We start from the raw sequence: 20798 nt of genomic DNA, 5'->3' as shown, positions 1-20798 counted from the left end.
TCAAGTCATGTTTCAGGTAAACATCAAACACCGTAGTCGGATGACAAACGACGGAAAATATCCAATGACTTTCGCCATCTTGAATCTTGTTTAAGTCTCGCCAATCACGTGATTTAAACGAGACTTTAAAAATTGCCGGGAAAAAAATGTCAACAAAAGAGTATCCAACAACTGATAGAAACAACCCAAATTTGCCATGGTAAACACTTTGAGTTTCGTGTTTTTGAGTTTTTGTTGTTGCTCATGTCAATAAGTAGAATGCAAATCACCTATCAATATTCATGAGTAAGATTTCACACATGAATTTGAACATCAATATTTTAGGGTTGAAAAGTACAGACCTAAGCAGTTGGATGAACTTATTTCTCACAAAGATATTATCTCAACAAGTAAGTATTTATTCTCCATTAAAATTTACTTAATGCATAAAGTTAACAGTTAGCTGTCTCCCTACTGGTCTCAGAACTAGCAGAGACGTAAATATATACTATTTAATTCCCTGACACTATATATATACTCTGTCCCGAGTTTTTGCTTCCACCACTTTTTGCTTGATATTTCAATAATAGTAAATACCTTTGTGCTCAAACTACGTCCATCCACTTTAGTCTGTTCCAAGATAATTATGCAGCACATTTGGATGATTTTTAAAAAAAATACACATACCTGTGAAAGAAGTGCACTTGTAATAGTTGAAAGGGATAATTTCCAAGATAATTTCATTGACACGTTATCAACTGTCACTCAGAAAAATTCACAGGAACGAAAACAGATTCCTTACAGAGATTTATAACGGGGAATTTTTACATCTTTACTCCATTCGGAATACATCGCGCAATTTTTCAACGTTATCATCCGGGCGTGCTGCAATACAAAATCTCTTTAAACAACACATTTTTTAGCATTGTATTGAAACCTGATACACTAACAGGGGCGTTTCGACTGAGAAATTTTGGAATTTTTTAATACTTTTGAATGAAAATCGTTTGAACCCTGAGGTATTTACAAATATCAAGCAATTAAGCAAAATGTGAATCCAAGATATCTTGGGACAGACTATAATATGAAAAATGTCCAGATTTTCTGTTTTGAAACGCCCCCTCTACCGCTTCAGGTTTCAATACACATCCAAAAATTGAAAGTCTACGGAGATTTTGCATTGCATCAGCCATTAATAAGCCTGGATGATAATGTTAAAAAATTGCGCAATGTATTTCGAGTACTGTATTCCGAAAGGAGAAAAGATGTAAACATTTCCCATTACAAATCTCCGTAAGAAAATTGTTTTCGTTCCTGTGAAATTTTATGAGTGAAAAGGGATAATTGTTCAATGAAGATATCTTGGATATATTCCCTTTCATCAATTTCAATTGTATTTCTTTCACAAGTACTGTGGTTTCATTAATTTTCGTGGGTATCAATTTTCGTGGATTTTCTGAAAACCACAGTTTCAAGGATACGTAATTTCGTGGCCAATGATCCTATCAATACAAAATGTTAGTTGATATTGAACTTCAATGAACATTTAATTTCGTGGATCAACTTAACAACGAAATCCACGAAAATTGGTATTCAACGAATATTGATGAAACCACAGTATGTGTATTTTTATTAAAAATCATCAAAAATTGATGGAAGCAATAACTTGGGACAGACTGTAGGATTTATTAGGTACAGCACAATCTCTTGATTATATAATTGGATGGGAGAAATAGTGAACTGCGTTTTCCGAATCTCTAGTCAGGTGCTCTACCAGCTGAGCTTTCTGGTGCCATTATTCGAAATGGTTTGACCGGCACAATTATATTATATCCCAAATGGGCTATTAAATTCCATTTGGGCAATTGGTCCCAACCTGACGAAAATCAAGTTTTGATCCATACATTTCTGAATGGCCCAGGCTGTATGTAATGCAAACCATTTGATGCATTAGTTATGGTGAACAATGAGTACATAGAACATTAGTTTTGCAATTTAAAGCATTAAAAAAGTAGTACTTTTGTTTTCTATATCTCTCTTTTTTTAGTTGATAAATTTGTTAAAGAAGACAGACTGCCCCATCTTTTGTTTTATGGACCTCCAGGAACAGGAAAAACCAGCACTATTCTTGCAGTAGCAAAGCAGATCTACTCTCCCAAGGAATTTAACTCTATGGTGTTGGAGGTGACTTGTTGCTTCATTTTACCTGGTCATATATAAAAGTTTTATATGCATGCTTTTTTTTTAATGTTTATCATGTTTTTAGTCCCAAAACCAACATTAACGAATAATCAGGCAACATAGTTGTAATTTTATGTCCCATACGAGAAATAGAGTCTGCATAAGCTTTTACACAATATGTATTATCAGTATTACTTGTTATAATGTCACAGAAAATCAACCAGAGGAATGACAATATTAACCATGTTAACAGAGAAATACTTAAATAATGTATGTTTGTTATAAGAAATAATGTTTTGATATTTTATCATTTTGTTCATAGACTTTGAATTTACATGTATATGCAAAGTGTGCTTCATAAGATGTATTTGACTAAATTTATGAAGCAAACAATTTTCTGAATTTGGCATTTTTGTATGACAAAAAACGGGTTAAAACTCAAACAACAGAATACATAGTTATCTAGGGTTGATAATAAAATAAAACTACAAATGCAACTGTTTGTATATTGATAAAACATTGCAAGAAAACGAACAGATTTCATACGACTTTCTTGTTTCTCTATCAGCAATGTTAACCTCATGACGTCACAGCTCATTTTGCACCAAATTTGGCTTCATTAAAAAACTGTTCAAGTGTGAAATCGGATTTCCCGAAACATCTTGAAAAGTAATTGCGCAATCGCAGTAAAAATTTTAGGATGCTGGTTTTTATTTCACATACCGTATTTTTCGGGGCATACGCCGGTATTTTTTTTCACCGATGCGCGAGATTCGGCCTATCCCCCATATCGGCTTATCGTAGTCCCAAAGTTAAAAAATCAGACAGTAAAATCCCAAATCCACTGCTTTTATCCATCATTTATTATGAGAGGTTGTTTTTTTTTCATCCATTTAAACTATTGTTCGATAGTTGTCTCGTTGATAATTTTCGTTAATATGTAACATAATAAATAATAAAATATACGCCATATTTTCATTGCGATTCAATAAAATATACGCTATATTTTCTTTACAATCCAAAATCAAAAGAATGTCTTTTTTCCATATCCATGTTTCATTATATAAACTAATCCGAAATCGCTCGTGTATGAAACGAGGAAACTATTGTCGCATACTAAAAAAAGAAAACGAAACCGTGTAGAAAGTAATATTACGGAAGACTGTGATATAACAAATATTGCAATCCCCGGTATTATGAATGTGTGCAGTTTGGTTTTAAAGTGAAAAAGTGAAATTAAGAATAGATATTTAAGAATGACATCAGTGCATTCAGTACTATGCTCGTTGATTCATGGTAATAAATTGCATCATCTTGATTTTTGTGATTCTTTCATGGCAGCGTTTGTAGGAATCAGTGGTCTTGGGTGTAGAATAAATCAAATACTTTATTCGGTACAATTAATCTCCTGTTAGTTGAAATAACGGTATTCTGGTGTCGTGTGTATACAAAGGTGTGAAACCCATGTCTTAGACACAGCCTGCGGGCACAATAAATGATAGCGTAGTGTATACCTCAGACCAACCGTTACACTTTGTTGCATTAACTGTGTTTGTTAGGAATACAAATTTCTTGCAAAACGACAAGTCACTTCTTAAGTAATTTAAAGAAAAAAACATAATTTAAATAGTTTTCAGGGTATTTCCATTTCTCATTATTAACGATTACGGGAGATAACTCTATTTGAAAATGAAACCACGTGTTTGAGATAATGGACGCCATACCCAGTATTTTACGTATAGCTTTCAAAGTATAACTTGATCAAATGAAAATTAAATGTAGCTGTTATCAATGAAATACAAAATGTTTAGAAACATAGTATACATAGTATATTATACAAGTTCATGGGGGTAGGTGTTGCAATAAAATTATGTTATGTGAACTATACGGAATACGGAAATACGGAAGAGATCAATCATCCACAAAACACAGACGTGATTGAGCCAGATTGTTCTATTTTTTAAAATTGCTAAAAATATATTCGTTTAAGCTAATTAAATAATTATAATTACTCTTTTAACTTTCTATATTGATATTCCTGAGAGTGTTTATACCGGCAATGGCTTTCTTAATCAGCGGTCATACTTTCACTATAGTAATCTTCGATTGAAATTCGGCCAATCCCCCAAATCGGCCAGTCTAAGGATTTTTTCTGAATTTTGTCTAAAAATGAGCAATTCGGCTTATGCCCCACATCGGCGTATGCCCCGGAAAATACGGTAGATCTCCATTATATCAAAATTGACTGACATTGCAGGTACCCTTTAAATTTTATCAGTGTGTATCAGCATTTATTACTGATAATTTTTCTGGGTAATGCCTGCAGTAAAATTTTTTATCCTATCTGGAAGGAATTATAACATCATGATGAAAGAAAGCAATGTCCTTATTAATATTGAACTCTACTTTTATTTACAGTTGAATGCATCAGATGATCGAGGAATAGGTATAGTGCGGGGACAGATTCTCAGCTTTGCAAGTACAAGAACTATATTTAAGTATGCATCTGAATTTTCATTTCATTTTATTTTTCATCAATAATTTGAAAAACTGACACCTCTAAAAAATTTCATTTGCTATGCATGTTATTGAATAAAATTAAATGTTGTAAAGTAATACATGTATATTTAATATCCTCTTACTCTCTTTAATAATCATTTTACAAAATCCTAAATTCTAGAAATATCTAGGGATCTCTAATAGCAGAAAATTTATTTTTCAGCTTCAATGTTCATTACTGTTTTGTTACTTACTTAGATCTGGTTATAAGATTGTGATACTAGACGAGGCTGATGCTATGACAAGAGATGCACAAAATGCTTTACGTAGAGGTGAGCGTCCTCTGTAACAAATAAATACAACATCTGATTCATACTGTTCAACCGTTATGTATCTGACATAATTATTGTAAAGAATGAGATTAAAAATTTCATCACAGGAATCATAAAATTTGATGGAAAAGTGATAAATTGAATGATATTGCTTAAAAATGTAGTGGTCTATTGTATGTAGTTTTTTAATTTTTTAGTCATTGAGAAGTTTACAGAGAACACACGTTTTTGCATCATCTGCAATTACCTTTCAAAGATCATCCCCGCTCTCCAGTCTCGGTGTACTCGCTTCAGGTTCGGACCTCTGGGTACTGACCAAATGGTGCCACGCCTTCAGCATGTCATACAACAAGAACAGTAAATATTTACATTTTATATGATTTAAGGCTAATGATTTTTGACATGGCAGCTACTGAAGTACCTTCTGTGAATCCTCAGTGCTAAGAAAAATCATTTTGTACATGCATTATATACTGACAAAAAGCATTAGTTATTTAGCGCTTCATGAATGATTTCTGCCAAAAAAACTTGAATTTCAGATAATTGAGCATTTTGTTATTTTTTTCAGATGTAATGTCACAGAGGATGGCATGAAAGCCTTAGTTACTCTAGCCAATGGTGACATGAGGAAAGCTCTAAATATTCTCCAGGTAACATTCCTAGGAAAATAGAGTGAAAGATTAATTTACATTAAAGTATAAACAGCATACTGTTCACACTTGCATATGATGTGAAGCATATTTCGTATGTACAGAAATTTAATACAGTAAAACTCATTTAGTACGAACATGGATATAGCGAAATCTCGGATATATCTAAGTTTTTTTAGTCCTCAGTAAAATTATTAACAAATCTTTGCAAAATTTTACAGTATAACAAATTTGGATATAAAGAATTTACAAATATAGCGAACTGATTTTGAGTTCCGCAGAGGTGAATAATGATGAAATTTAACACTTTTATTACAAATTTCTTTACAGTTTAAAATGTTTGCACTACCATTTCACATAATAGTTCAATTGAATTTATTTTCACATAAATTTTTCAATTTACAATCCGATTATTAAAGGTATCAAAGAATGAATTTTAATTCTAAGCCTCAATTAGCAAAAAATGTAGTCTGGTAAAAGAAAACATGTATAAAGTGAATTCGCCATAGTTAATATAAGGAATTCGTTATACGGATATAATGAATTACGGATAAGAAGTTAATCTATTGGTCCCTAGAACTTCGCTTTAACCGAGTTTTACTGTACAGCAAAATGAAATCTTTATGCACTCTTCATTTTGTAATTTATATGTTTGATGTACTCCGACCCATGGGTAGGTAGTAGCTCTTTTTTAAATTTTCTTGCACATCGATAAACTATTTTTTCTTGTACTGAGAATGCTAAACAAATTCAAAATTCATTGACACAGAAACATAGTTTAAATGTGTTTTTAATATGACATGGGCAATCAATTTTTTTAAAAATCAAATTTAAAATGGAGAATTTCAATGGGTTGGTTGAAGTACATCAAACAAATCATTTTTTTTTAAATTTATTATAGAAAACATAATTTTTCAGAGAGAGCATGTTATTGATTTTGATTATAAATCTGTCGTAGTAAATGATAAAATGTAAGTGGGAAAGATTGGCACTGGCTTACAAAACACAGATAAATTTATGAATATTGAGTATGTTCAATGACTGGCAAATATTAACATGGTTTTCTAACTAAAATCTGCACTGGATGTGCATAACTTTTAATATAAATCAAATCACCGTTTGCAGAGCACACATATGGCTCATGATGTGGTGAATGAAGACAATGTTTATACATGTGTGGGCCATCCACTTAGAAGAGACATAGAAAACATCATCAACTGGGTCCTGAATGAGAATTTCACCTCTGCGTACAACAGTATCCTTTCATGCTTTTGTTTTTTATTTGTTTAGCCCAATCTAGAATTTCACATAAACTTTCCAAGCCAGGGTTTTTGATGTTATATGAGAGCAACTTATAATATCTCTTTTGCATTTTATTGATTCTTAAAGGCTGCTAAGATATTCTAGAAATGAAGACAGAAAAAGGTCTGGCTCTTCAAGATATCCTGACAGAAGTTCATACATATGTACATAGACGTGAGTTGAGAATGCTATTATTTTAGACTTGACTTGATATATAACTTTACATTTAACTGGGTTATATATATATATTTTATCTGCTGACAAATCATGAAAATTAATAATAGAAAATTTTGATATGATGTACATGTAGCTCTGTATTTGAAGTGTCCTAAACCATGATAAATGAAACTATATTTCGGTCATTAGTCAAGCTTAACTTTTGTTATTTTTTCAATTTCAGTTGACTTACCAATTAATGTAAAAATTCATCTTCTGGACAAAATGGCAGAAGTAGAGTAAGTAACTTACAATGTCTTTTACAATATATCTGTATACTAAATAAATGTGTATGCTTACTTAACATCATTAAATTGTTTTTTTAATGTACAATATAAAAAATACTCATTATTCATGTTAATTAAAGTAAGTATAAAGCTAGTTTCCTAAGAAAATCTATATTATAAGTTGTATTAAAATGTATTGTTTGCTGTATGATTTTACATGTGTTTAAGATCTATATATTAATTGCACCTTTTAAGTTTAAACCTCCTAATAGTTGTAGAGAAAAAATTGTCATACCCAGACTCTTATTATAAACTTTTAAGCAAGTATTTGAACAGTAATATATGTAGCATTTGTCAGTAAAGAAAGATAAGTTTTGAAAATTCAAGGTCTCCAATCCCCAGATATTTTAAGTCAATTTGTTATAAAGTTTTTTTTTTAGCAAAATCCTTTTATATCTGGATATAAAGTAAAATATATTTGTGCATGGTCATATGTATGATGAGCATAAAGGCTACTTTCAAAATTGATCCTTTGGTTTCAGAATGCTTAGATCTTGTAGCAAATGTGAATAACTAATTACAAATGCATACAAAGTTGACAATTCTAATCAATATAATCCTCTTTCAATCTTTCCTAAATGTGAATTAACACACTGTCTTACTAACGCACCAACATATATCGAGATACCCATATCCCCTCAAAAATAAAATGCATGAGGGGATAACAATATATACAAATCCCTCCTGGACAATCAAAAACACACATCACCCTAACACAAACCTCCCACTTATTTTTCACAAATTTTACAGTCTTCTGGTTACGTTTTAGAAAACATCAGCCTATCCATGTATTTTTCTATTCATCATTAAATGTTTTTACATGAAAAAAAATATATATAAGGGCCTAAAATGCCCCCCTAAATTAAACATCATATATGTATTTTACTGTACTAATATATGTTTTTGTTATGAATATGTCGTCTATCCTTTCCAGCCATTTTTCAATTTTTTTCAATGGCTTATATTAACGCAGTTTTTCTTTCAGAAAACATTGAGCACAGGCTTAAACAAAGAAAATATTTTCATCAAACTTTAATATTACAAGACTAATGAAAGACTAAGATTTTGCTTGTTCAAAACTTTATCCTATATTTCCCATCTGAAAAAGATAACGAAAATGCACATATTGGACTGATTTTTTTGAATTCTAAATATAGCTTCACTTATGACATCTGATACTGCCAGTTTATAAAATTTATTGAGATGTATATATGAAAAATTACATCATATAACAATTCTCCTACAAAACAATAAAACAATTCATATGCCTAAAAAGTATTGAAAAAGTTAAATGATGTGGGCCAAATTTGACTCTTTTCATATATAGTTCTCAAATCTATTTTTGATGTTAATGACACATTCATGATTTATAGAAAAATATATGAAGAGAAACAAGAGGACCATGAGCCACAACAGTTTGTAACAATCCATTTCGTAGCATATGCTATTTTTATTTTAAACTTTTAACCTTTTCTGGGGCCCAAGTATTGGTCTGGGGTTTATGGTTGGCTTTAACAATTTAAATTATACACTATTTGAGGATCCTTGCATATTAATCTCACAAACTGTAGCATTGTAGTTCTTGAGAAGAAAGTTTTTAAACATTTTTATTTCTATGTTAAACTTTGAACCCCTCTTGAGGCCCCAGTATTAGTTGGGTGGTCACAGCCTTATTAATTTAGAATCTACATTATTTAAGGATGCTTGCATAGCAACTTCACAAATTGAAGCATTGTAGTTCTTCAGATGAAGATTTTTAAACATATACCTCTATATTTTTATGTTAAACTTTTAAGCCCATCTGGGGCCCCAGTATTAGATGGAGGCTTTTACAATTTAGAATCTACGCTATTTTAGGATGCTTACAAGTAATTTGACAAATTGAAGCATTGTAGTTCTCAAGAATCTTATTGTCCAAGGTTGCATTCATAGCAATCTCACAAATTATAGCATTTTAATTCTCGAGAAGAAGATTATGAAAATTTTTAACTTTGAACCCATTTTAGGGCCCCAATATTAGTTTGGGGGGTCATGCTTTTACCAATTTAGAATCTACAATAGCCATGGATGTTTAGATAGTAATCCACAAACTGATGCACTGATGTTCTTGAGATGTTCCCTATACATGTATATTTCTTATTAACTTTGAACCCTTCCTGGGGCCCAAATATTAGTCTAAAGGTAACATCTTTAAAAATTTAGAATCTTCACAATATGAGGAATCTTTCATAGTAATCTCACAAACTGTAGCATTGTAGTTCTAAAGAAGATTTTTAAAACACTTTTCCTCTATACTTCTATGCTAAACTTTGAACCCCTTCTGGGGCCCCAGTGTTGGTCTGGGGGTCACAGCTTTTACTATTTAGTTTAGGGGTAACCTCTACCACAATTTAGAATCATCACAAGTTGAGGATGCTTGTATAGTAATCTCACAAACTTTAACATTATAGATCTCGCAAAGAAGATGTTTAAATATTTATTTCTGTGTTTAACTTTGAACACCCTTGGTGCCCCAGTATTACCGGTAGTCCGGAGGTCACGAATTTACTAATTTAGAATCTACAATAGCCAAGGATGTATGCTTAGTAATATCCCAACTGTTGCCTTGTAGTTCTTGAGAAGAAGATTTTTAAACATTTTCTTAAATACCGGTATGTTAAACTTTGAAACCCGTCTGGGGCCCAGTTATTGTCCGGAGGTCACGATTTTTTGGAGTTGATTTTAATCAACTCTCCTATGCAGTTACCCGGACAAACCGAAAGTGAAACAGTGTTTGGACCTCAGCACAAATCATCGCTGCTGACAAGACTTAGTTCTTGAAAATAATTGATAAATTCGATGTAATGTATGCTAAAGCATTGTTTTTCAAGGAAACTTATTTGAAAATAGTCAGATTTTAAAAGATACAAACAATTTAAATATTTTTTGTAGTCGTATGTATTCCTACGCCAGTCTCGTTCAACTCGACGCTCGGTTGTCTCCGTAAATCTCCGACAAACAGAGAGTCTCTCTTGCTTGTTGCAGTTTACGGTGTCAGCCGAGCGTTTGGTTGAACGAGACTAGAGTTCAATATTGCTTGGATCCATACAATTTTCGAGAAATGTTTTTATTACTGATACATAGTTTGATTGAATTAAATTTATCTTTAAATATTATTTAACATGATTCATATGGGGGTTTCTCGACATTCTTGTCGAAAAAGTCCAAAAATTCATATTATAAAAATGTGCGTAGTTCAAATACAAATTAGAAACTGCATGTACTTGTCATGCAAAATAACATATCATTGACTTTAAAATAAAATCAACTCCCGTCAGTTCTTCAGTACTTTGATTACAATTAAGAATCTTCAGTATAAATATTGGCATTTCTGGTGAAGTGTTTCCGCATCTTGAGGAGAAGTATTTTTAAACTTTTCCCCTATGTGATTCAATGTTAAAATTTGAACCCCACCTGGGGCCCCAGTTTTGGCCCAGGGGTCACAATTTTTACAATAATGTTTACTATATATAAGCTTTTGTGTAATCATTTGCATTTCTAGTGCAGTGGCTCTTGAGAAAAAGATTTTATATTTTTTTCTTTCATATTTCTATGTTAAACTTTGACCCCCGCCTGGGGCCCTAGCTTTAACCCAGAGGTCACAATTTTACAATTTAGAATTTTTAATATTTTTTCAGGCTTTTTTGTAAATATTTGGGTGGAGGTCACGGTTTTTACAATTTAGAATCGTCACTATATACAAGCTTTTGTGTAATTTTTGGCATTTTTGGTAAAGTTGTTCTTGAGAAGAAGATTTTCAAACATTTTCCCACAGATTTCTATGTTAAAATTTGAACCCCTCCTTAGGCCTCAGTTATGGCTCGAGGGTCACGATTATTACAATTAAGAATCTTCACTATATAGTAGTATACAAGCTTGTATGTAAATATTGGCATGTATGGTGCCGTGGTTCTTGAAAAGAAGATTTTAAAACTTTTTTCTAGGTATTTCTATGTCAATATTTGACCCCGCCTGGGGCCCCCGTTTTAACCTAGGGTCACGAATCTTCACTGCATATACACATGTATATATACAAGCTTTTGTGTAAATATTGGCTTTTTTGGTGCAGTTGTTCTTGAGAAGAAGCAATTGCCTCCTTTAAAAAGGGATTAGCACTTTGTTTTAACATTTAGACTCCCCTTCCCCTAAGGATACCTTGTACCAAGTTTGGTTAAATTTTGCCCAGTGATTTTAGAAAAGTTAAAAATGTGAAAAGTTTATGGACAGACAGACGGGCGACGGACAAAAGGTGATCAGAAAAACTCACTTGAATCTTCGGTTAAAGTGAGCTAAAGAGGGCGTTATTTTCTACACTGGAGCTCAGATTCCTTGTCAAGCCTTGGCAAAGTCTTCTCCAAGATCATGAATCCTTTTCCCTTGATGGAATTTTACCCTCAGATGAATTGTAAATGGAAGTTTATGATCACTCCTGGAGAATAGAACAAAGTAAAATACTGTAATCTGATAATTTTTTGTTTTACTTTCAGACATAGGCTGGCCTCTGGCACCAATGAAAAGATCCAGCTTTCATCTCTGATAGCTGCATTCCAAGTAGCTCGAGATCTCATTGTTCAAGAAACATAATGATGTCTTATGAAACAAATCAAACTGTCTACCGCTATTATGAATAAATTTTCGTGAATAAGTGTTCCATCTTCTTTTTGGAGTTTTTTATGCTTTGTGCAAATCAAAAGGAACTGAAAAGTAGGCTTGTGGAATTGGACAAATCTGCCTTTAAGATTGCATCTATACAAACATCATTTGTTTGTAAAGATTTTTTCATGAATAACTTGATATCTTCAATACTTACTTTAATTGTTTTCACAAATACGAAGAAGGAAATACTCGAGTTAGTGCAGGACACTGTCATATTTTTCTTTTCTTGCTACTTTTCTCAACAATTTCTAAATAAGCTGCAGACTTTTTTAGCAGTTCAAAGTATTTAGATGTACAGGTCCCACTTTCGTTGAAATATCTAACACCGCTATTGATAATTGGTGGCTGTACTATAGATTTTATACACTTATTCCAAGCGAGAAGGAAAGACCTTCAAATATACACGGCACTGCATTATAAACAAATAGAAAATGCACGTAAAAAAAAAAAGAGAAAAGCGCAGAATCTAATGCAATAGTAATGCTACAAGTTGGTCGTGATTCCAAGGTGTGCACTCAGATTAACAAATGCGAAGGGTTGATTTGCACGTGTTCTGGTGTCGGTGATGGAAAAACAAGAATATCATGTGTCTATTTTAAATGAGCCACGCTTAACTTTATAAGCGTCTTTTCACAATTTAAAAATCATAAGAAAACTACGCAGGTTTAAGTTTGCAGGCATTAGAACCATTTTACTAAAACCTTTGATTTTCAGTAGGGCGTAATTATCTATTCCTCGCGTCAAAACAAGTTAAAAATGACGCGGTTTCAAGCGAAAAATGCACCGATTGCGTAGACTTAGCGTAAAAGCCAGACAAATCTTGTTAATTTCAAAGAGCCGTGGCTGAGTGGCTTGCAATGAAATAGACAGGCCTACGTCACGTTGTTGTTTGACAAAAACTACCCAAAATCCAAGCTCCTCTTAAAATGGTTCTAGTTGGACTCGAACTCATAACTTATTGCAATCACAAAATAGAGGTGTCTCGATTTAAGGAAATGATATTGTAATGTTGCGAATCAAATGTGTGATTTTTGTGAATCCCGGGTTGAGACCAAGTCACTGATGATAGAAGAAAGTTAAAAGTAATCCTAAACTTCCCTGTCAGTTAACAGAATAAGCAAGTGATAAGACCATTTGTGAATCACTTGGTGCAGAGAAGAGACAATTGGCCACTTAAGGCGTTAATGACTGGCATCATTATTGACACTCCCGAAAAATTCACCTCCGGTGTCAATTTCAACCGCTTATTTTATCATACTGAATGTCTTAATTTTAAAGAAAACTTTACTGCTGATGCTAACTCTAAGGCGAACCGTACGCGCATGTAACAATTCGTCGTGTTATCCGTTGCCTTGTGTGTTGATAACGCTGAGGGTAATAGAATGGATTATAAACTGTGTCTTAACTAATCAGACTTCACTATTTAATTTCAAAAATAATTATAAAAAAATACCCTAGTAAAGTTAAAATCTGAAAGAAAAAAAATCCAGAATATTACATTTTGCACATCCAACCTTCACGAAAACTGAACTGGGCACTGTTATCGGGTTTCTTTGTACGTATGTCGTGAAACTAGCCATCCAACTACGATGAATAGTACTTCCTAAGTGTCGAGGGTGTAAAAAAATAAAAGTGACCTTATGTCTTGTCATCAAGCATAAACTTTTCTTCCTTTTAGGAAGCGGTGCACACGAACATCCGAAACATAATCCAAAAAAGCCTTCTTTACAGATCCTTATCTAATGTGGCAAAATCTGGAGGGTCGTTCTTGCATGTTTTAAATCGACCAAGCATATATTAGGTTTATTGTCTGACGTCCGTCTCATTGTCGAATAGGTTGTTGGATGATTCAAATTGCTTCAGCTATTTTTTATCGTTTCCCCGAGAAATGACGAATTACTTTGTGTGATTCATTGCATAAAGAATGACTTCTAAACTTGGGGACAAATATTATTTAAGATTTTTGGCTTAAAATTTTTAACTTATAATATACATAAACTTATAATATACATGTATATCTGAATTTGTTCATAACTTTAAAGAAGTTAATCTAGTTCAACAGTTTATAATTAGTCCAATTCTCAATTAACGATCTCGAAACTTTAATGTGAAGATGGTTGTCCTCCGGTAAGACACTTATTGTTTAACAATTGACCACTGCAGTGAGAGCACTTCCAAGTGTTACTTAACAATTGATGGTCTGCAGCCATAAATAAACTGGGACTGATCTAAGTATGTTTGCGTCGTGTGCACTAAAGCGACGCAAGATTTCCGGTTGCACGTGGTGATTGAATGAACACAGAGTGACCGAATAAACAAACGGGTGGGAAGAAGAAACACAATAACGAGAAAAAATTTACACTTTAGGGGTCATCAGAAATTGAGTTTTCGCCACATTTGGATATCATCTCGCCAATTTTTAAAAAAAAAAATCGCCATTGCCAAGATTGGCGAAGCCCATCTCGAGCACTGGTGAAGACCCTCATGAACCGATTGATGGCGTTCATTTTGTCTGTGTAAGCTAACCCTACAAAGTCGATGACAAATCATGACATCTTGGTTTTCACCCCAAACAGTTGTCGTGTTTCCTGATTACTGTGTATTTGTCACAGATCTCACAAATTGAAAAAAAACCCCACTAAAATGGCAGCTATTATAACCAATCGAGTTTGGTGTCACATTTTTAAAATAATGTCAAAGCAGCTTGATCCGATTTTTTGGCAATGCAAGTCTGAAAATATTTCTCATCCAAAGAAATTTCTGGTAAAAAAAAACAACAACACAAAAACAAATCATACTCCGCAATCTGTATTCTGAGAAATATACAGCATGTACTTAAAAAAAAAAGTAGAATCAACTTTTGCTGCGTCGAGTGTCGTACAGTTACATGCATTGGTTAGGAAACATCTTATCGCAAACATCATATATAAAATCAGTTGCATCGAAGCGTTAAAAATATTTCATTATATTCCAGGGAAAACTACTTTTTTAAACGGACCCATGGAATTGAATTTGTATGAAACTCTTCTACATAGGTTTTGTTCTACTTAAAACATGTTTCACACCTCAAACAATGGATTTTTACTGATACCAAATGATTTGTTACAGACCAGGTCCAAGCTCCACGGCTTGTTGACGTGTCATTACATGACTTTTGACCTTCGAAGTTGGTCGTCAGCACTTCAGGTTGTATTGAATTTCCGGACAAACCTTTGAATGGTTTGGTGGTCTCTTTAAAAATCTAGCAATCTGTATTAAATATTATGAATTAAGATTAGCACTTTTATTGTTTTGGACAGCATTTTTATAGATAAATATATTGTGAAAAGAAACAAACGTATCGTGAACCACACCCTGCTTGGACCATGCCAACTGCTTTTCCACATTCCCGGCAAGACATGCATGCGCCGCATTTAACTCAATTTGTTTCTTGTTTTTTTTATAAGCAACTAGAGGCAGAGAACTGATTGAATCGAGCCGTTTTTAAATCACACCCAAAAATATCTAGATCCACGCTTTTCAACAAATACGTTCAGGGTCGACTCACTCAATTACAATATTTTGACATGGACAGTTGAGCATTTTAAAAAGCAGACAATAGTCGCAACGTCTTTTAAACTGATGTTAAGGTTTCTTAAATTATAAAATATTAAAAGTGGGGCGTCAGAATTTTTGGCTCGTATATAGAAAGCAAACAGATACCAGATGAGCCTGGAAATGATGCTTCTAAATGAATAAGATGTGCAACGTATTCCTGTGTATAGATTAATGGGGAAAACTATGACCATAATCTGAATAAAAAAAACCCAGAAATTGTTCTTAAAACGACACTGAATAGTTTTATATACACATATAAAGAGAATGATATCAACTTCAAAGACCAAATAACCCGGGTCTTTGAATCTTTACCAAAATGTACAATAAATGTACAATATTTAAAAAAACAAACTTGGATCGCCTCTGAATTCCTTATAATTATGAGGTGCATTAGCTGGTTCCCATCCCTTTCTCAAACATCATTGAAAAATATGAACGATTTTACTATTCAATGTCCCAAAAGACACGTCAACTTGAAAATTACCAAAATCTTCTTTAAATTTGAATACAACTCTCTTTTGTCAACTGCTTGATTCAGGCAAACATGCCAGAGGGAATAATTGTACAATTCCCATTACCAAAGTAAGCTGCGAAGAAAAGTGTCCCTCTTTTGACGAAAAAAAGGTGTAACCTACCGAGGATCTAGAGCTGTAGGGATGCTGAAAGGTTCATCAACAGGTGAACGATTGGGGTCGCTCAAAGAATAGGGTGAAAGTTTTTGCGAGTTTCTGACTAATTTTGTCAGTAACAATCACGACGTCTAAAGAAAGCAACTTCACAGCAAAACCAATTCATCCGAACACTTCGTTTTCCAGGAATCTAGACTGAATTAAGAAACACTACTAGAGTAAGTGTCTCATATCAATCAATAATGAAATATTTGCACACCAGTAAGCAACATTCAGGTGTTCACCAGTAAGGGTACATCTAACCAAACGTCACAGACGTCTCCAAATGATGCAGTGTAAATATGGCCGTTCTGGATAACTTTTTCTGATTCTGTATATGGTGGATCCTGGTTTAAACGACCATGGTTCCGTTACATTGACCATTTAGTGTTGAATACTTACCAGTTTACCAAAAAGTAACTACAGTAGTATATTGCATATACTTATATCTTTCACAACTATAAAACGATAATTATTTGCGCTTTTGTGAAACGGGTTCTTAAAAGGTTTTCTTTTTTAAGAAATACAAACTTCATCGCCTCCAAAGTAACTTTGGGTTTTTGCCTCCCATCTGGAGACATAACCTTATACCACTGTGTTCGCGATCCACTTTAACAAACCTTTTTCTGATGACTTTAGACTATCTGAACACGCAATTTTGCTGCAACAATCAAGTATTTTTATGATGGAAAGGCCACGGCGGGCGTGTAGAAGCAGGTTAAATTCATATGCAGGTGTCTTTTTATTTATAAACCTTTTCAAAGATGCATTATCCAATGTAAGTAATGCTTAGATACATGACCCTGTGGATGTATTAGACATTAACATTTAAATCATTCGTGTCCTACCTTGACAAACATTCTGAACGATGCATTTGATTGTGCAAGTCACCCACCATATTTTTTAATGAAGGGTGATCTTCCCTAAACTCTGTAACTTGATGGATTGAGCAATGTCTGCTTCTGTATGAAATTGAAATGTTGTAAGAACTGACATGAATGTGTAATTTTAAAATGAAAGTATATTTTCTGAATCACACATAGGCATATAAATTTCACTCCGATAAATGTCGACCCTTACTGATTTAAAAAAAAAAACCTTTATGACTACCTTTTCATTTTAAGGGTACGTTATCCTGGTCCAATGGATTCGGCGCCACAAGTTGTAGTTTTTTCAAGGGATATTTCTGAATAATCCTTAATTAGTTTGCGTTCTGTTCTCACAAAAGGTAAATAATGTTTGGATTTCTTCAGTAGATTGTCGTTATGGACCGTTGTCATTTCCACCTTACAATTGTATTCCAAAAATAATGATTAATCTATGGAGTAAAAGTCTTCGATACCATTCACAATTAGATGCTTTTGTTGCCTATATTTTCAGGAAAAATAAATGATTTGGTGAAACAGGGTCACTTCTAAGTATTTATGGACAACAAATGCGCCAAACCTGTGGTCGATGCATTTTTGGATAATTTTTGGATGCTGAAGGAACCTCAAATTTACCAGATATTGAAGTCTTTGAAGTACGCTCATTTCTAAGTAGCTCTGCTTCCTACTTTTCAAAAAATGAAGAGCTCATATACATGATGTACCAATTGTGCCCCATTGTTAGCAGACCTATTTTTGTATTCTTATGAAGCAGAATTTATTCAAAAACTTGTGCGAGAAAAAAATAAATCTGTGGCCTTCATCTCAACATTCAGGTATATTGACGACGTATTATCAATTAACAATTGTTATTTCCATACTTACGTCGACTCGATATATCCCAGTGAAATTGAACTAAAAGATACCACAGAGTCTGCGTCATCTGTTTCATATTTGGATATTTTACTGGACATGGACATTGATGGTAACCTAACAACAAAACTTTATGATAAACGCGATGACTTCAATTTTTCCACAGTCAACTTTCCTTACTTATGTAGCAATATACCTTCATCACCTGCATATGGTGTTTTTGTCTCTCAGTTGATTCGATACGCAGGGGCATGCTCTTCGTACGAACAGTTTTTAAGACGAAGCAAGCTACTGACAAACAAGTTGATAAAACAGGACTATCAACAGTCTCGCTTGAAGTCATCATTTCGTAAGTTCTATGGTCGATACAACGACCTTGTCAGCAAATACAATATTCCACTGGGTAGCATACTGACTGACGTTTTTCATACTAATTGTTAGACCATCATTAATCACCTAATTGTCTACAGACGTTTCCGATTTTTTTTCCCGATTTCGACAAAGAACAAACGGCGGTTGTGACCGGTCAGCAGAGGATGCTCACTCCTCCTAGGCACCTGATCCTACCTATATTTATTTGGAGGTCCATGTTGCTCTGCTTTGAATTTGTATTTTGTTTTATGAATTTTTTGAGATGGTTCACGGTTTGTTATTGTCATTTTTTCATACATGTAGTTTAAGATGAATACTTACATTCGCCTTTAGAGGCTATGAATATTTTTTTCAGAAATGTGTACTGGTAAAAGATCTCGAAGCAGATTCAATTCTGAAAGAACGTTCAACCAAACCAAACATGAAGGAATAAAGCATCTTCGAATAAATAAAACCATTCGTGTTTTGAAATTTGTTGGAACTGTGATCCATTATGCTTTGGATCAAATCCACTCTTTCGCATGTTTACCTTGCCCAAATTAGTACGGTTCATTCATAAATTACAAAAACCATACTTCAAAAGTTGAATGTGTACAAAAAGTGTTGGTGGGTAAAAATATTTTTATAACGAAATCTTACATAAAAAATGTCGAAACATTTGACCATTTAGAAGGAACAGCTATCTTCTTAACGATATTAAGTCTATCGCGGCCTAGTTTGAACGAAGCCCAAAATACAAAATACTAATCCTTTCTCTTTTCTCTCTCTCCTGGCATTTACCAAACCCGCCCCTTGCACATGGTGAAACATTTAACCATTATGCTTTTGCAATATATCCAAACAAAGAAACAATTTGTTTTAAACACTAATGTCGATCATCTGCGAATTGCCTTACCCAGGTAAATTAACTAAGATGCGGAAGTGCTGAGCGTCCAAGACAGTTTCTTTTCTTTTAATCAAATTGTTAATTACTTTTATTTCTTTATCTTTGATTTACATTTTCATACCTTAATTGGATTGTGAAAAAATGTGTTTCATAACGTTCTTCCATAATGAAACGCTTTTGAAAATGGGATCGAGAGTCTTGTTCCAAACTTTTTTCCTATCCCCGTATATAACTATTCATACTGTATTGAACACTTACTTACTTATATAAATGAATCCTATTTTGGGTATGCCACACATCATGACAAGACAGTGTAATCTTATAATATAACCAGTTTTTGATATGATTGATCGTGATTGCAATGACAATGCAAGATACACCTACAAGCACAGTTTTAATTAACTATGGAATATTTATCTAGCGAACATTCAAATCATTGTAAAGTAGGTGATAAGAGGTAGAACGTCGGTGAAATCGAGTGATGTCCTGTAACAAAAATATTTCCCCGAAAAGGCTTAGTAGAGACTGGTACAGCTCAAATCTTCTAGTATTCACATCGTTCTAATGTAACACCCATTTCATCAGTGCATCTACTTAGTATGAAATTTACATATTCTATTCAAAGCATTTTCTTATCTTTTTTTATCAATATGCTCATTCATATGTGGCATTGTCTGTGTAACAGAAATGGAGGATGTCAACAACTAGGCTCGTATCCAAGACCCTTTCAATTTAAAATCCAACGCTCTACCGACTGAGCCAAATGGTCAATCCACAAGTTGGTGCTAAAAGGAGAATGGTAGTACGGAGCCTATTATACACATTAACACACGCTTCGCCTATTCTTTTGAGATTTCCATCCCTTAGAAATCTCACACGAGACTCTTCAATCAACTCCACGGGGGTAATTTTGTTTGGGCACCAATGTACCATAAAGTGGAGATGTCCACAACTAGGCCAAAACCCAAGAACCTTCGGTTTAAAAACCAACGCTTTACCGACTGAGCTAAAGGGTTATCCCCCTAGCTCGTGCTAGTAGATGTGTGACAGTACCTATTATTCAAAGAATCACGTCTGTTTATCCGTTCACTCAGGTAATTACTTTGGAAGGCATTGATATGGGGTTAGATATTTATAATGAATATTGTTTTTTCTTTCATATTATAGATCGATTGAAGAAATTGATTTGTGAAATTGATTGAGGAATATTAGGAACATCTAGAAGGGTTCATATCCAAGAGTTTATATATAATACTTTGTCTAATTTATCAGAGTCTCGACTATTTTTCTACTTAGAAGCCAAACATAAATATATCTGGAATTTCGAGAAACATTTGGTTTTAATGTGGAAATTTCCGTTTAATTACCCATGACTATGACTTTAAGCAATGCTAT

At 33.4% G+C, this 20798-nt stretch overlaps 1 protein-coding gene across 1 annotated transcript; it reads left to right on the top strand.

The window, feature by feature from the left end:
- The first annotated feature begins 130 nt into the window (after positions 1–130).
- LOC105332020 (replication factor C subunit 5) lies at positions 131–12132 on the top strand. The gene is made up of 11 exons (XM_011434438.4): positions 131–199; positions 325–389; positions 2027–2163; positions 4579–4658; positions 4918–4991; positions 5189–5348; positions 5560–5641; positions 6767–6896; positions 7040–7117; positions 7344–7398; positions 11973–12132. The coding sequence occupies exons 1-11, from the start codon at positions 147–149 to the stop codon at positions 12067–12069; spliced, it is 1011 nt and encodes a 336-aa protein (XP_011432740.2). The 5' UTR covers positions 131–146; the 3' UTR covers positions 12070–12132.
- Positions 12133–20798: the final 8666 nt, after the last annotated feature.

This window comes from Magallana gigas, chromosome 3, assembly GCF_963853765.1.
Source record: "Magallana gigas chromosome 3, xbMagGiga1.1, whole genome shotgun sequence".
NCBI lineage: Eukaryota > Metazoa > Mollusca > Bivalvia > Ostreida > Ostreidae > Magallana > Magallana gigas.
This window is presented reverse-complemented; position numbering and strand designations above follow the sequence as displayed.

Excerpts from the sequence above, each read along its gene's own strand:
- LOC105332020 (XM_011434438.4), top strand. The coding sequence starts at position 147 with ATGTCAACAAAAGAGTATCCAACAACTGATAGAAACAACCCAAATTTG. Across the intron at positions 4,659-4,917 it reads AGTACAAGAACTATATTTAA|ATCTGGTTATAAGATTGTGA; the intron begins GTATGCATCTGA and ends TTACTTACTTAG. Across the intron at positions 6,897-7,039 it reads TTTCACCTCTGCGTACAACA|ATATTCTAGAAATGAAGACA; the intron begins GTATCCTTTCAT and ends AAGGCTGCTAAG.